The 17,482-nt window shown below is 31.5% G+C and overlaps 1 protein-coding gene and 1 pseudogene across 1 annotated transcript; one reads left to right on the forward strand and one right to left on the reverse strand.

Annotated features, from left to right (window-relative positions):
- Nucleotides 1–221: 221 nt before the first annotated feature.
- Nucleotides 222–1,638, reverse strand: LOC143054546 (big defensin-like; annotated as a pseudogene).
- Nucleotides 1,639–10,100: 8,462 nt separating this feature from the next.
- On the forward strand, nt 10,101–17,092 carry LOC143045301 (fucolectin-like). Its single transcript, XM_076217766.1, has 4 exons — nt 10,101–10,335; nt 14,575–14,838; nt 15,048–15,233; nt 16,389–17,092. The coding sequence occupies exons 1-4, from the start codon at nt 10,308–10,310 to the stop codon at nt 16,460–16,462; spliced, it is 552 nt and encodes a 183-aa protein (XP_076073881.1). The 5' UTR covers nt 10,101–10,307; the 3' UTR covers nt 16,463–17,092.
- Nucleotides 17,093–17,482: the final 390 nt, after the last annotated feature.

The raw sequence follows: 17,482 nt of genomic DNA on the forward strand, positions 1-17,482 counted from the left end.
ATTCTACTATATACTTAACAAAAAGCTACGTAGTAAAAACAAATAAAAAGAGATGCAGGGTAATCAATGAAGGAAGTCGGTATAAAACATTTTTGTAACAAAAATCAATCAACCGACATATGAGGCAGTTGGTGAATTGGTGACAATATATCCATGTCAGCTTATCGGTGTTGGGTAAAAAGTACCCAGATATTAAGAATTAAACAAAACAATGCGACATTAATAATATCAATATTTATTTTCAATTTGAACAGTTTATAAATAAACGATCCAAAATCTTCATCTTTTTTTTAATTATGGTATTGTAGTTAGGTTTAAGCTTGTTGTTAGTACTTCTGCAAATGTTGGATGTTGATTTGTTATTACAAGTCATTCTGTCATATCTGAAGGATGCTTATCTATAAAGTCAACATTTGTAAAATCCACAAACATTACGATGGTACCAGTCAGGGTACTCCTTTCGGAAACACTTTGGATGATACCAAGCCCAGTACTTGGCACAGAAATGATTGTCATTTCGTGAATCTGTAAGACAAAAATACTGTAAGCCATGTTTGTGAACTTCACTGCTGAATTTATTTTGTTTTTATACTATAACTTAGTATCAATGAAGAACGATTTTATTTTATTTGGATGAAAGCGTTAGTTTTTTGTACCCATACTCCAAAATCAACCAATAAAAATTTCTGATTTCATGTTTCAAGCATGATTTTTGTGCTCTGAGTTTTATGACGTCAACCCCTAATTCCAAATACAAATAAAGTAACATTTGCAGAAGAAAACAAACTGCAATCAGTTATCTCGATTTTAACATGTTTCACAAAAGTCGTCATAAAATGTCAATATTAAATATGTTACATTGTATATGTAATGCATATTTTAGTTTTTTTTTGTTTGTCGTATTACGCCGAGGTTGTTAGGATAGATTGAATGAAACACAGAACGTAGAGATATTTCTTTGGCAAATCATTGCTGACATCCTCATCAAAACTAAAATACAGGGTATAAAACATAATGTTTTCTCAAGACTTCAACATTTTGATATTGCACTACACCAGATTAATTTACATAATACTTACGAATATGATATCTGATAAATGTCCAAGTGCTATAGGCTGATACCAAAACAATAAATACTGGAAGTGCGACTGTCAAAACTGCGTACGCTACAAATGGTAATACACCTGCATTCCGCTTTTTTTTCTTTCTTGTTGACATCTCTTCCTAAAATCGTAGCTGGGATAATCAACAGTGTCGTATATAAGATACAAAGAATGGCCTTCTTATTCATTTTTAGATAAACAGTAAATAAAAGAATACAATGTTGAGAATTAATCTTTAAGTCTATCATACAATCTGCTAACGGTTATTATGTATTATCTTTCTCTCTCTCTTCGTCGTTAAATGGCGATTGTGTCGGTATAGAAAAGCATAAAATTAGTCTTTCTTATAAGGAATATTATTAACGAGCTTGAGCTAGTACAGGTTAACACTTTTTTAGCTGATGGTTTGGAATTGGATTGATTATTCCGCAGTTACTCTAATCTAAAAGGATACCCTGACTTGTCAAAACTGGCTTATGTTGCGTATTTCTTTCATTGAACATCCAGTCGGAGCCCAAGAGATCCACCGGGAGATCCGTCAGGAGATCCGTCCATGGATCCGACGAGAATCGGTATAAATAGGCCGGGAATACGGAACCATGGGGAGCGAACATTTGTAGAGAAGGATTATATCTAGTGCTATAAAAGTTACGATTCGCAATCATATTATTTGGATTATTTAAGTGAATGTACGAGTGACATTCGATTGTTTGATGGATACACTAGTTTAGTAGAGGATATATGCGGATAATAACATTACTGATAATCATTTGATGTATATTTTGATTTATGTGATTTTAGTAATGGAACATATAAACTATTTATTTTGTTTGACTCTATTCTAGCTGCCTTGCCTATAAAGGTTCAAGTTACACTTAAATAAATTGATGACTTAATAATACAAGTTTCTTTATTAAACCACATTTCAAAGTATCTTTGAGTTTTTGTGTTTACCTAATCGTATAATTTTGGGTTATTCATATTCTTTTGCTTTAAATCATCGTAAGATTATTTGGTAAACAATACATTGTAGCTGTGATACAAGTGCAGGCTGGAAAATTCCGGGAAAAATAATACAACAAATATTTAGTAATCATGAGTAAGAATGCTAACATGAAAGTCACACAAATAGTAGCAGTTTATTATTCAGATAAAAACAGTATGAATGGGTCATAGTCCTTATAACATGTAAATCGTAGGGGTGAAACATAACTAGGAATGTTCCTAATTTGAGCCTCACCAATTAGGTAAGAGAGTCTCTCCTTGGAATTAAATCAGAAAGAGAAATAATAATATTCTTTTTTCTTATTCAATATATATATATATCGATTAAAGTTTTTAAAAATAATTTGAAAGGGAAATTCCTTTTCTTTGAACAACTCTATCTGTAAAAACCATCCTTTTGTTGAGATGGGAAAAAAACGGTGTGCCGAACTAGCATGGTCACTAGGTATGGACATCTTGTGTTGCATAAATTAGAAACTTACGATTTTTCTACGATGATATAACTATCTTATATAAAAGAGCTGTTGAATTAAATCAAATCAGAGTCTTTTTTTTTCAAAATGTTGAATGCACATTATTAGTTACATAGTGTGTTAGTGACCTAATATGATATATACGGGGTCAGTAAATTCCATATGTGATGGGAGCGAAGCTCGAACCCCATATGGAATTTACTTTACCCGTATATATCATATTAGGTCACTAGCAGACTATGTAACGAATTTATCTTACCGACTATCTTTATTTGTTGTATTAATTAAGACTAGAGTTGTCTCATTTGCTATCATAACATCTTATTTCTATATTAAAGTGTTCAAGTTTTCAATTTTAAGAACCTTCTTCAACTGGTCAGTACTAAAAACTAATGCAAACAATAACTATTTATTATCAACAACCTTGATATAACAATATTAAACAGAACTTTCAATACTTTTAAATAAACAAACAGTGCCAAAGTCGTAAATCCACTACTAATCGTGTATTGAATTAATCCCCGCCTCCCTACTAACCTAATATTGAATATACACGGTCTTCACGTGGACGCTCTTAACCAATCATATTCCTAGAAATGTATAGAAGGTAAGATAACTAGGGATACATGAAGCTACATGATGCCAAATATAGTCAATATCATTTCTGTACCTCTACCAAGAAATTGTCTGACAAGTTTAGGGTAAATATTATGATATAGAAAACTTCAAGAATAAAGAAAAGTGAACGAATGATACACAGGTCAAAAGGCTTTTAAGTGAAAAAATAAAGTGTTTTTAGTGTTCGGTTTAAACCGATTATCTGTAATTTATAGATTATCGTTGGTCATCTCAGCGAGATTGATTTTCTCGCTTGAGCCGGTTCTGCGAAAGCAATCGAGTTGACATGACCAATGCTAATCTGTTTATCGCTATTTTACCTATGAGAACTTCATGTCAATTGCATTAGCAACGCCGCGTGCCTCCTTAGTTTCTAGCGATAATTTTCCATCTCAAGCGAGTAGCATGATATGAAAAATTATCAAAAAAAAGTTCAAAGGAAAAATGCACAAAATAGCGATTATAAGTTTTATCGTTATTTTTTTAGTTATTGTGTGCTGCTGAATTAAAAACAAATAGGCGATTGTTTTGTTAAATGGCGTTCTTCTTTTGCCTTTAATACGTTATTTTATGAGGTCTCTGTTATTGTAAAACATTTTGTAGTTATCATTGAAGGTAGTTTAACCGTTAAATTATTTTTTTTTGTGTATTTGTGTATTTAATAAAGATAGTGTGTCATGTACATTGACCCCATATTTACATTATACTTGTGAGAAATAAAATTTGACTGTTTCTACTTTATTTCAAAATTCAATGGATCTATTTACCACCGCTAACTCAAACATTTATATGCACTATTTTGAGAACAGTTCAATCTGTTATACATTTTTTTAAGAACTACGTTTCAACAGAAAATTAATATCACATATGGTATTGAATATTTTGCAAATTTACTTCGAATTGAGACTGAATATATGTTTCATTTGGTGCACTTATAATAATTAAGAAACTATAAAATTCAACATACCAATAAGCAGCGGCATCTGAAATATATAATCAAAAACCTTTACTGATGCTAATTTTCAATATAAAATAGCGTGTTCACATTGCGTGATGGGTGAAAACATATGTTGTTTATTCCAATTTTCAATATTATTTACGTATCATTTTTATGTATTTGTATGAAGATTTTTGGTAAATTCAGTGGTTTTGTTTCACAATTATCTCGAAGAGTACATGCCCGCATAAATTTTAATGCTAATATCTAAGTCAAGATTGAAAACTTAAAATGTCCTTGCTGTGAAACAAATTCAGAAACAATTTGTTTTAATATGCCTTTCAGCAAATAATCGTCTGTTACACATAAATTACAATTTAATAGTACTTTTGGTAAAATAAACCCTAAAAGACAACTGTGGCAGCATGCACATAAAAGCCAGTTTTCTGTACATCTATTATATATATATTACTATTTGCAAATAAAATTCCAATCATATTTCTGATATAAATTCTAACATTAAAAAAATACAGTACTCCTGTACCCCATTTTTATAGATATGACAAAACCTATGTACTGACACTAAAAAAAACCGGAAAATATTCGGATCGACATTTAAACTAGAAGCTTCACACAGTCATCCAAATTTCAAACTTTTATCTTAATCCTGGTATCTATGAAGAGTTTAATTATTATCAGAATTTATGACAATGAAACGAGTTTAGTTTGAATCTACCAAACCTTAGTAGCAAAATAAAAAGTTAATTTACAAAAATACAAAAATACCGAATGCCGACGAAAATTATAAACGGAAAGTATGATGTGTTTGAACTGTTGATTTTACCATTTGATAAGGGACTTTCTGTTTTGAATTTTCGTCAGATTCTTTTTTTTTATTTTACTTTTTTATTTTATTAAAACAACACTTGAAAATAGCATGCTTCCAAATCAGCACTTTTCTTCATTTATCATAACACTTTTGCACCAGGAACGCCTAAACCCAGACATTGAACGACAGTATAAGTACAAAGAAATTTGAAAATTTGACATTATAAAAATCTGTATAGCGTATTGCTTTTAATTTAGGTGACGTTGATCCGGATTAAAATGAAAATTAAAACAGAAACTATATCATTTGATATGTCATTCCGTTGGTTATATTGTCTTTTGAATAAAATAGCTAGGTATTTTGAAAAAACCATCTCAACAACTAGTTATCAAACATATTAAAATGTTGGCCGAGGTGCAGTTATACAGTAACTCTTTGATGATACAACTGCATATTAAAAACACGTTGTTTTTTATCAGGCCGTTAGTTTACTCGTTTGAATTGTTTTACCCTTGTCATTTTGGGGCTTTTTTTATAGCTGGCTATGCGATATCTTCTTTGTATTACCAATGTTATTTCAACCGATCGGGCGGAGCTTATGTTTTAATTTGCATAATGACAGTCTATTTGAAGATGTGTGTAATAAGGATGATTGCCGTTATAATTATTATTGAATTAAATCTAGTAATACTATGACCTATATCTGGAGGAGAGTTGTCTCATTGCACATCTTAATTTTACATTTCGATATTCACGCTACCTCCGGGATTGAACTCTTTTTATAAAATAAAAAAATGATTTCTTTAGTCTGTTGATTCAATTTACTAAAAGTTTTAAATACGAATCATAATGTTTGTGACCCTTATATATATTTCTAGAAAATGACAAATATACGGACGATCTTTATATACGCAGCACTAGATTATTCTTTCAAATCATTATTTTCAGATATGCATGCAGTTCTGAAATAAAATATAATAAACATTAATTTCATACATTAATTTACCTCATTCATGGTCTTAAAAAGATTGCAGCTCGAAAACTGAATAACGTAATCTTTCATGTTTAGATCAAGAGGAATGCATTATAATCATGGTTTCCCCCTTATCAATCGATGTGACACCGCGTCAAATGCAATGACAGCCTAAAACCAACGCATAGTTACGTGATTAAAAAAAAAGACGGCTAATTATTTTGGTCATACTGTGAATTATGTTATGTAGTTTCTGATTTGAACCCTGGTCCACCCATGTCAGTCTGTTTTGTAAATTTTGCGGATTAAACTTTAGGGCTAATGTTTTCCGCAGACTATTCTTTGGCATTTCAGCATGTTGGCGTGAATCTGTCTAACCAATGCATTCGACAACAATATTGATAAGCAGTTGGCGGTCGTAAACATGTCTCGCAAATGATATTGTGTAATCGAATTCTATTGACTAAATAATAGCTTTTCATGTGTTGTTAACAATTCATCCTGTACCGTTGTTGTAAGGCCAACTAGAGTTGTTTTCGAAGTGCAATTTTATATTAACAACAAATTTACGGAGCGTATGACATTTGCGCCGATTTTGCAAATTGTCTTTTTTTCATTTGCGCCGATTCTAAATTTGCTCCTAATTGCATTTACTGTTCAACACAGGTGAGCAAATACTTATACATGTACTATACATGTACCTTGAAGGTATATTGGTAAAATTTGGTTATAAACGATGTTCACTTATGTTTCAGTTAAGAAAATCTAGGCCGTAACGCATGTTAAAATGCAATCTCTAGAAATACCCGTATTAGTATGTAAGCCAGTGAAAGAAAAGATGAACTTCAATATTGAAAATTACGGCAAATATGGAAAAGACGAAATCATAAGAAATTAATATATTAGATGTGTTGCCTATAAATATTCGACAAGAACAGATTTATAATTTTAATGTATTCAGTTTTTATGAATGTTAATGTTGATTTTAAAGTATGTGAACATAGTGCGTTTAAATTGATTTATCCTACTTTCACCTAGCTCCTCATGGTTAGTTAATTCCACGAGGGTATCACCAGCCCAGTAGTCATCACTTCCTCAGGAATAGATTACCTTAGCTGTATTTGGCAAAACTTTTATTAATTTTTGGTCCTCAATGCTCTTCAACTTCGTTCTTTTTTTTTTGGCCCTTTTAACATTTTTTTTCGAGCGTCACTGAAGAGTCTTTTTTAGACGAAACGCGCGTCTGGCGTAAATATAAAATTTGGATTCTGGTATCTATGATGAGTTTATTTATGTTACAACTGGCTAACGGAAGAGGACAGTAATGATATATGAGAAATAACATTCACCTGTAATTTACCTGTAAAAAATCGGCGCAAATGAAAAGAAAAATCGGCGCAAATGAAAGAAAAAAATCGGCACAAATGAAATGCAGATCGGCGCATATGCAAAACGCAGAATTTACGCACTCCTGTCTGCAATATCCGTATGGCCTTATTCAGTTTCTTTGTTGATTAAAGATTGAAAGAATTGTTTCATGAAGAAACAAAACATTTATGGGTTCCAAATAAAACTCTAGGAAATTAGTGTGACTTTCAAAACTCGGTATGTTCAATTACCCCAAGTAAGTTATATGATTTAAAAAAAAGAAAGAAGTGTGGCAAGCATGAATAATGGTTTTATGAGAATGAATCATGATTTCGTGAAACAAATATTCAACTAATTAGTGTTGCGTTTTACAGTCCGTCAATATAGATATGGACAACAAGATCATTCAATAGATTGCTCGAAAGTTTATGAGATATATATATCGATAGAATGCGTTACTGCATGTAATCTATCGTCATGATTCAGAGTGAAGGAATATAATAAGATTAGTGAATATTTAAACTTGCCCATGTAATAAAACTTTTTGACGCTGAAATATCTATGTTTTAATTGACTTTGAAATACATACACTGAACAGTTATTTTTCTAATGCATATACATATCAAATCAAATTCGGCGAAATATGGAAAACATACCATCATTGTAAAAAATGCAAAAAGAATTGCCAGATAAATTTTGACCTTTTTATCTGCCATTAGATTTAATATAGTGTACTGATTTATGTCTTCTAAACTGTTAAATGTCTACAGAATTTATCTTATGCATCAAAATGGTCAGTTGTCGGCTTTTTGTTTCTCAAAGTTTTTTGTCAAATGAAGACAACAAATACAGAGCAAACGTATTTAAAATATGACTTTTTCCAAGTCCTGCTTTCATTACAGATCATAATTTAATAAAACCTACTGTAACATGTAACATATATAATATGTGAATATCAGTATTTTACACTATTGCCCATGTATGGCGTTTGCATTTACAGCAGGGATGAACCGATTAATTAGTGGCAAACATTGTCTGAATATTTTACATGTTTTTTTGCCATGTGAATAGAAAAATTATACTTCAAAATGAAAGATCCTGATGTTGTCCCAAATGAACAATAATGAGTAACAAACCTAAAATTGTCATTTCAACGACATTGCCTAAAGGACATCACATGGGGATTAAGAGAAGAAACTCAAGCGTTAGCCGACTTAATATATAAGGTTCAGTTGATGACAACACTAAGGTATTTGATGATTATTTTATTTCGAACTTGGATTCTTATAAAACAGTTCTACCATTGTTTTCAGTAATTGCAAACGAGATATATGTAGTGTAATGTATAGTATGTTAGTTGGATTACCCTTAGCTCTGAATATATCTTATCTACCTTGCTAAACTGGATTGTAAGCTACAAAAAGTATAATTAGAAAAAGAAAATATTCAATGCTTCTTTTCGCGTTTAGATATTTATGTAATTCATTTGACATTATAAAAATCTTTGATTTGTACAGTGTTGCCTGTAATTTTCGAGACTTTGAGACAGAAACTGGAATATGAAATGTCAACCTTTCTTTTATTTCCTCTAATAAGTGTGCTACAGTTGTTTGAGAAATCAATCTTAGCAACCAGCTATTAACCATATACAAATGTTGGCCATGGTATAGTTATAAAATAACACTTTGATGATAAACTCTCTGCATATCAAATGTTTTATTTTTATTTTTAACCTCGTCTTTACGTCGTTATTGCACTAGATAACTTTATCTAAAATGAACACATTTAAATATTAACCCTCAAACTAGGATTGCAACCCTTTAATTAAGATGAATGATGTCTTTATCAGTTGAATTCAATCTAGCGAATTGATTCTCTAATGACATGATGCATGGTGCACTTTAAACATGTTTCTAGATTATGGCAATTTTCAAAAATAGATGAAGTAGATAAACAGAGCAGTCGAATAATTTCTTAAAAGTTTAAAGTATAGATAGATGGCTTAACTACATTCAATCTTTCGTCATGATTCAGTTTTTTTTTTAATTTTATAAGAAAACACGTTAACACATATAATAATTTGTTTATTTTAAACTTTAATTAATTAAATAATAATTTAGTTCAATCTATTATATCATGTGACATATATATTTAACAGTCTTTTAAGCTAATGTTCATATATGGCATATACATTTAAAACAGAGATAAACTGTTTGGTTAGAGGAAAACACATGTTTAAACATTTTTATTTATTTTTTGCTTTGTTGATTCGAACAGTTTTCCAATAGTTAGCTGTAAACCCAAGTTTAATTCACCATTTTCTACATAAAAAAATGCATGTACCAAGTCAGGAGTATGACAGTTTGTATCCATTCGTTTGATATGTTTTAGCTTTTGTTTTGCCATTTGATTATGGACTTTCCGTTATGAATTTTCCGCGGAAGTTGGTATTTTTGTGATTTTACTTTTTTCAAAATGAAATATTTCTATCTTTAAATATATACACAAATCGATTTAAGCAATCACTGAATATTCAAAAGCTTTACGCATGCGTATGAATGTAAAACACATCATAATTAGTTGTAGTAACAGACTTACATTTCATTTGGATTCAAATAACATATTCTGTCAATTGACAGAAACACCAAAGACGGCAATACGTTGATAGTATCACTTTAACATTAATACATTAAACTTTAAAAGAAATCGAAAAATGAGTTTTCAATTTAAATTTACTAAACCAACAGCTTATATGATTGTCTTTATTTTAATACGCTATGTTGATTTGCAGTCAAATGCGAACATTTTTATCTTGGAAACTGGGAATCGAATAGCAACAAGTGTAACAAGAATAGGAATTAAGAAAGCTACATCCGATATATCATGTGCAAGCTTATGTTCAAGTCATGGGACTTGTTGTTCAGCAACGTATGAGATAGAGAAGAACACATGTTTCCTTGATTCCTGCTGTAATCCAGTTACAGAAGCATTTCTGGGTGCAATGGTGATAAGAACTAATTCTAAGAAAGGTAAGAACAGGTAAATTGCTGTTTACTGGTTTTACAGTGCTTTTTATTTGTCATCAACATGGTTAAAGATAACAAAAGTATCTTTAAAATTCTTTGATAATCGTAAATTAATTTAAGATGACGGGGCAAATGAGGTGTTAGTCAATGGTTCTCATTATTTGCATTGAGATTTTCAGACTTTGACGTAAATAATAGATATAGAAATTTACTCGATACATGATATGAGACTTTTTTATTTCATTTTCGTCCTTGCTTTTGCTATATTAGTTGCAGAAAAGATGCATTTTGATTTATATAATTCAGTTTTAGCAGCTATGCCTATACTACTTTTGTTATTCATTTTAAAAATGTTTTGGAAATATAGAAATATAAATAATGATCCTCTATTTCAACAGAAAAAAAATAAAAAGGAATAACTCTTACTTTTAAAACATGCTGCCCTCATCATTTCAAAATTGAATGACTCACACATTAGCCTTAACAGCGGTAGTATTTCTCTTTGTATGCACTGTTTTGTAAATTTTAGCCCAGTATCACAACAAAAGTCTGAATGTTTTCATTAAATATATAACGCACAATTGATGTGGTTTCAAAATATTATGTCTTTACTGTTTGCAAAAGTATAAATTATTCTAAATAAAAGGGATGTTCTGGTACTTAACAGAAAACCCTGGCCGTTTTTGGCACAACTTTTTTGAACTTTTGGTTATCGATGCTGTTCAACTTTGTACTTGTTTCGGCTTTCAAACTTTTGTATCTGGGCGTCACTAGTAAGTCTTGTGTGGACAAAATGCTTTTCTGGCGTATTAAAATTTTAAACTTGTTGCCTTTTGTTAGCTATTATTCGTGTGTTTCTTTGTCAATTATGTTCTCCTATTCATTTATATTGTAGTCCTGTAATGTTGTGTTGTCATTTTAATGTTATATTTCACATGGCCATAAAAGAGGGAGGTTTGGCATGCCACAAAACAAGGTTCAACCCACCATTTTTTCCTTTAAAAATGTCCTGTACCAAGTCAGGAATATGGCCATTGTTATATTATAGTTCGTTTCTGTGTGTGTTACATTTTAACGTTGTGTCGTTTGTTTTCTCTTAGTTTTGAGTGTGAATTCACATTACTATAAGACGTGTCACGGTACTTATCTATCCCAAATTCATGTATTTAGTTTTGATGTTATATGTCTAATGCTTAGTCCGTTTCTGTGTGTGTTACATTTTAATGTTGTGTCGTTGCTCTCCTTTTATATTTAATGCGTTTCCCTCAGTTTTAGTTTGTTACCCCGATTTTGTTTTTTTTCCATGGATTTATGAGTTTTGAACAGCGGTATACTACTGTTGCTTTTATTTACCGTGGTCCAGAAGCGGGGCGAAAGATACCAGAGGGACAGTCAAACTCATATAGATTGAAAACAAACAGACAACACCATGGGTAAAAAAATAAAGAGACAAGCAGACACATAAAAATACACAAGAAATAACATAGAAAACCAAAGACTAAGCAACACGAACCTCACCAAAAACTGAGGGTGATCTCATGTGCTCCAGAAAGGTAAGCAGATCTTGCTTCACATGTGGCACCCATTCCAGGGTATAGTTCTCATTCTCAAGTAAAATGCGGCCCTTCCATTATTAGTTACAGCTGACCTATTTATTGAAAAGGTTCCAGTATTCTGTGCTCATCAAACGAATGTATATAAATCTCTTTGATCGTTGAATCAGTACCGTACAACGAAAACTACAAATGCTATTTGAATTCTTTGCATTAACCCTAAACCGCTGAAATTGGTCAAACATTTAGAAAACCTAATCCCTGGAATTGCTGATAACATTGAGTTTACTTTGAATGGTAGAAAAACAAAAGAAGGTTTCTCTGGCAGATGTATATTATTTTTTTAATTATGATTCGGATGTTCAGAAATTCTTAGAAGTAACGATGATCTAGGATTGACTTAGGTCAAGCATTCACACCATAGACTGCGTAGATACATCCAAAATGAATATCACTGCGGAATTTGAACTCGTACGATAATATTATCAAATATTTCAGTTTGACGCTGATTAAGTATTTACAACAGAGACCGTAGATGTGCATCCAAAAAGAACAGCACTGTGCAATTGAACTACACTTTTTCGTTGATCCATGGAGAGCCAACGTTTTAACTGTTCTTATCCAAAATCTTTTCCAGACGATTTTTTCCTTGCAATAACAACAGTGATGTAGTCGATGATAGTAGTAATCACGTCATTGTGGTCGAGGTTGCTCGAATATACAGAGTGGTCGCGATTGCAGAGTGGTCTACGTAGTCAAACTACTGTATGACTAGCCTTTGTTGTGAGTTGGTATACTGCACGTGGAATGTCAGCACACACCTTTTTTGTTGAACTTCTATTTATGTTGTAAACGTTCATCCCGTATGATATTTGTCAATATCTCTTCTTGTATAGCCCCGATATTTTAGGTGTCCGCGAAGTTCTTGTAATTGCTTTTTACAGTATTATAGGTGGACTAAATCAGCTTTTATATGATGGCCTGACTGTAGGGAATGCTCCTGGTTTTGCTTTGGGTGACAGTTTAGGGGAGACAAATATTGACTTCCAAAACAGATCTGTAAAAACTAATTATGATATCATTATTCACCTGTGAAGCAGTCTCAATATGAATCATAAAGACCAAACTTATAGTACTCACTTAGACGTTGTAAGGTGCCGTGAGATTTCCAGACCTCACTACAGACTACAATACCATCTTCATGGGGGATGTTAGTTTAGAGAAATGTAATTAAGAGTGCGATCGTGATGGTTTTAGGTGGGAAAGGAACGTTCAGATGGTATATATTTTTTCTATGTTTTTCGGAAGCCGATACATACTAATATTTCTTTAAATGGTGGCCATTATCATTGAACATATAAACATACGAAGCAGATCGTCTAGATAAAGAAAGCATGTGTATTTGCTTTTGCTCTTGTTATTTTCTGTGTTTTATTTGACATCAGTTTATTGTGCCGAAAAACACAAATACTAGTACACGGAATTTTAATGGATGTAGGGAACTATTTCATAGAATTTTCCTCTCTTTAATGGTCATTTAGGTTAAAGCAAGCCAGATATTTAAGAATCTTTCTGAACTTTGCTATGCACATTGCATCTTAAATGTATAGCATGGATTATTCATTGGCTAATCAATAATGCTTGTTTGATTGAATCATAATGCATACATCGACAATAGTTCAATATGTATTAACGTTGACATATTTCCTGTAATTTTAATGTAAAATGGCATTTGAAGCCAGTATATTGAAGTCATATGCTCATATTTTAAATGAAGTATAAGTCTTGGTATTTAATGTAAATATTTGTTATTTGTGTAAAACTGAAATTCTTTCTTTGATTGAATCCAAGAAATTGCATTTTCTACTTCTAAATTCATATGACATTTCTGAATATACGCTCTAAAGTGCTTCAATCTCAACAAACTAATTAATGGCCATGTTGATATTATAACATGTAATGTAAAACTATAGTATGTTTAAGAATCAAGACACTTATTATGTTGGCATACGAAGTATAAATAATTAAGAATTTAAAAAAAAAAATAATGGCATAATTTGAATTGAGCTCCAATTCATATTTAACAACTAATGGTTCTTTTAATACATCGTGAGAAATTTCGATGGATTTTTAAGTCCAGGTGCAGGTTATTTGAGGCTTATTATGTTTTAACTGTTTAATTTAGAAATAACAAGATATGATATAATAGCCCATGAGACAACAATTAACTAAAGACTACAAGTGACACGGAAGTAATAAACTTTATGTCACCGTAAGTCTATTATTTTTGATTTTGTTTAAAGTCTCTAATTTCAAGATGCTTGATTTTTTGATTGATTGATAACATACTTGTTACGTTCGGGGAAAGATTATTCAACACAAACTTTACATTTTACATTTATGAGAACCATATGGTATACTCTTTTTGTTTCTTTTTTCATATCAGGCAGACTTCTTGGAGGATGAAGAGAAGCTACCAAATACCCTTTTACTTTAAGTACCGTTATATAAAGATGATGTCATCTCAATAGGTTGAACCTATCTGTCCCATCAAACTTAAAATACGCAATGCCACAGATAAAGTTAAGTCTGCTTTATGCCTTGGCTTACATTTAGAAATTCACAACATTTATATTGCATATAGATATACGAAGAATTGGTATATATGTTATCTTTCTATTTCTTATAGATAAGCTCAATACAAGTGGAAATAACCGACTCTGCAATTTAGCTTACCACCGTCAAACGACCCAATCCTCGGTTTATGACAATTCTGGTGTTTTTGGGAGCCCTTGTAATGCTGTGGATGGATTAGAAAGCCAAGACTTTTATGAAGGAACATGTGTGCATACTAACAAAGAATTTGAGACTTGGTGGGAAGTGGATTTAGGAGCAAAGTATACTATAAAGTTCGTTAATATCTCTGTACGTACAGATCATTCAAGTCACTATGGTGAGTAACTGTGGATTCATATATTATTTATCTTCGTGGATTTGTTCATTGATTCATGAAAAAATATTTTTCAATTATAAATCATTACCGACCGTGACAAAACTATATAATGAAATCTTTGTTAATAATTAGAAATGACATATAACTTGAACGTTTTATCTCAAATATTACAGTTGAAATCTGTTCTCGTTTTCGAATATATTTTTCAGAAAGATTTAGTGCAGTTGATGTGACAGTAGATGCTTTGTATTGTGGGTACTACACTGGACCTCCACTTCTTTCACAAATATATGAACCTATTACAATCGGCTGCAGTGATGAAATAAATGGACGTTATCTCAGGTTAACACGATCAGTACATGATACATTCCAGTTCTGCGAGGTGGAGGTATTCGGTAAGATATTTATAAAGTTTTGAAGACATAATTAGATATTGAAACAAATAATCTGTGTTTCCATTCCATCGAAAAGCTTAACAAAGCATAGTCAGACTCTTTCATAGAAAAAACAGCAAAATGATATTCGAATGCAAAGTTTGTAACTCAAAATGAAAAAACTAAATATTTGAATGACAGTTCAGATTATGGAGTGTCTTTCCCATCTTTGTTTTCTTTTTATCAAAATGACAAACTGAGCTTCCCATTTCACGCATAAAACTGTTAAAGACTGGTTATATCCTTGCAACATGCGGGTATTTAAGTAACCTTTTCTGTCTAGCGTTTGTAAGAGCCAAACAAATCAAAGATATACACAGGTCTAGACATGTGTACATCGTGTTTTTCTCTATAATCTTTCAATTCATTAACCTTCATTAATTTCGCAAATTCGGACTTTCCAGTTTTGTTAGAATAACCTATGGCAGATACATACACTTCATTCTTGAACACAAAGGCCAAAGGTATATAGAGGGAACCAAATAATATTCATACGATGCTTTAGGTACTGCGATGTTTTCTGCAGTATAGTTTGTCTTTTAGGTGATGTTTTAAATAGAATAGCTGGTTGTTTTGTTTTTTTTTGCAATGAATAATTAGATATATAGGTATAGTTAGCCATTCGTTATATTGCTTTTTCGTGTTGTTTTCCGTTCTTCTTTCATTCATGATTGTGCGTTATTTCTACAATTAATATAATTTCCATATGAGTCAATTATCAGTTAAATCAAAACTGGACTCTTGGCAAATCTTACCATATCTCTTTAGAACAATGAAAACGAGATGACCTCGAATTTTTCGAAGCTATATATTTTCTTTTCATTCTCATTTACTGACAGTATAGAACAGATCTTTATCATATATAAAAGAAGATGCGGCATTATTGCCAATGAAACATCTCTCCACAATAGATCAAACGACAGAGCAATTAGCAACTGTAGGTCACCGAACGGACTTTAACAATACCGGATAGTCAGCTATAAATGGCCCCAAAACTACAAATGTAAAACAATAAATACCTTATAAACTAGTTGAAAATTCAATAAATCATTGTAAAGAAAAGTGAAGAATAGCAAACTCATAATCATTACTTTGCACTTGGTTTTTACATTTCAGCCAACCTTACCGTTTGTCCAGGACCACCAGAACCTTGGACATGTCGCGACTTATCACATGAACCATGTGTATAGATTAAAGACAGCAAAGATGCATATGATTGTGGAATTTGATTTTACGTTGAAAGTAAATGTATTGTTCACCAGATGGTTGACAGAAGCAGTTTCGATTTAAACAGTATTTTGTTGTTTGTGCTTTATTTTAAAATAGATTAATTCTGATATGAATGTTGTACAGACTATAGCTCAAATGAAATGTAAGAAGATGTTGCATGAAAACCAATTTGACTATTTCAAGCGAATTTAAATACCCATGATAGTTCATCTGTAAAACTAATATTCCCTAACGGTCAAACAACTCGTGATAGCGTCTGTAATACTTACGAAGGGACGATTTCGACATCACCATGGGAACTCTTGACACAACAGCTTCCTTGTGAGCAGAAACCGTCTATTGAAAAAAATATATTGAGAAATACAAATCCTAGAATATTGTATCAATTTGGAGATATAAATTTCGTTTGCAGGCGCTGCTTGTTATTACATAGAAATGTTAAGTTTACAATTGGAAAGCTGAAATATATCTTTTGTGGTAAAGTTTTGTTTTCAACCTACCCTCATTGTCAATTTCAAGATGTAAGTCAATATATATGAGGCAGACTCAACTGTATCTGTTGTTTCCTTCATCTCAGGTTCGATGGGATACATGCGTTCAGCATAGTATTTTATATGATAATGTAATAAATTTTTAATCATTTATAATGAGAGAACATCATCTATATAGTGGAAAGTAAAGTTAAGGGATACAACTAGCTTCTTTTCTTTCTTCCTGAGAAGTTCTAGTATGAAGTAAATCTCATATGAATAAAGGAACAAGTCTACTAGGGGAGAAGCACAGTTTATTCCAATGAAAAACAGGTCCGCCAAACGTAACAAATAGGTTGTCTATCAAGAAATCAAACATTATTTTGATAATGTTAGTTTCAGGGAATGTTTGCTTAAATCAGAGTTAACTGCTAGATAGGTTCAAAGGGACATAACTGTTTTTTACATTTCCAAACTTAGTGATATAATGTTTATGTTAAACATTTAAAT

This window comes from Mytilus galloprovincialis, chromosome 1, assembly GCF_965363235.1.
Source record: "Mytilus galloprovincialis chromosome 1, xbMytGall1.hap1.1, whole genome shotgun sequence".
In the NCBI taxonomy this organism is placed as follows: domain Eukaryota; kingdom Metazoa; phylum Mollusca; class Bivalvia; order Mytilida; family Mytilidae; genus Mytilus; species Mytilus galloprovincialis.

Coding starts and splice junctions, on each gene's coding strand:
- LOC143045301 (XM_076217766.1), top strand. CDS start 10,308: ATGGTGATAAGAACTAATTCTAAGAAAG. Junction 10,336..14,574: donor AAGAACTAATTCTAAGAAAG/GTAAGAACAGGT, acceptor TATTTCTTATAG/ATAAGCTCAATACAAGTGGA. Junction 15,234..16,388: donor CTGCGAGGTGGAGGTATTCG/GTAAGATATTTA, acceptor TTTACATTTCAG/CCAACCTTACCGTTTGTCCA.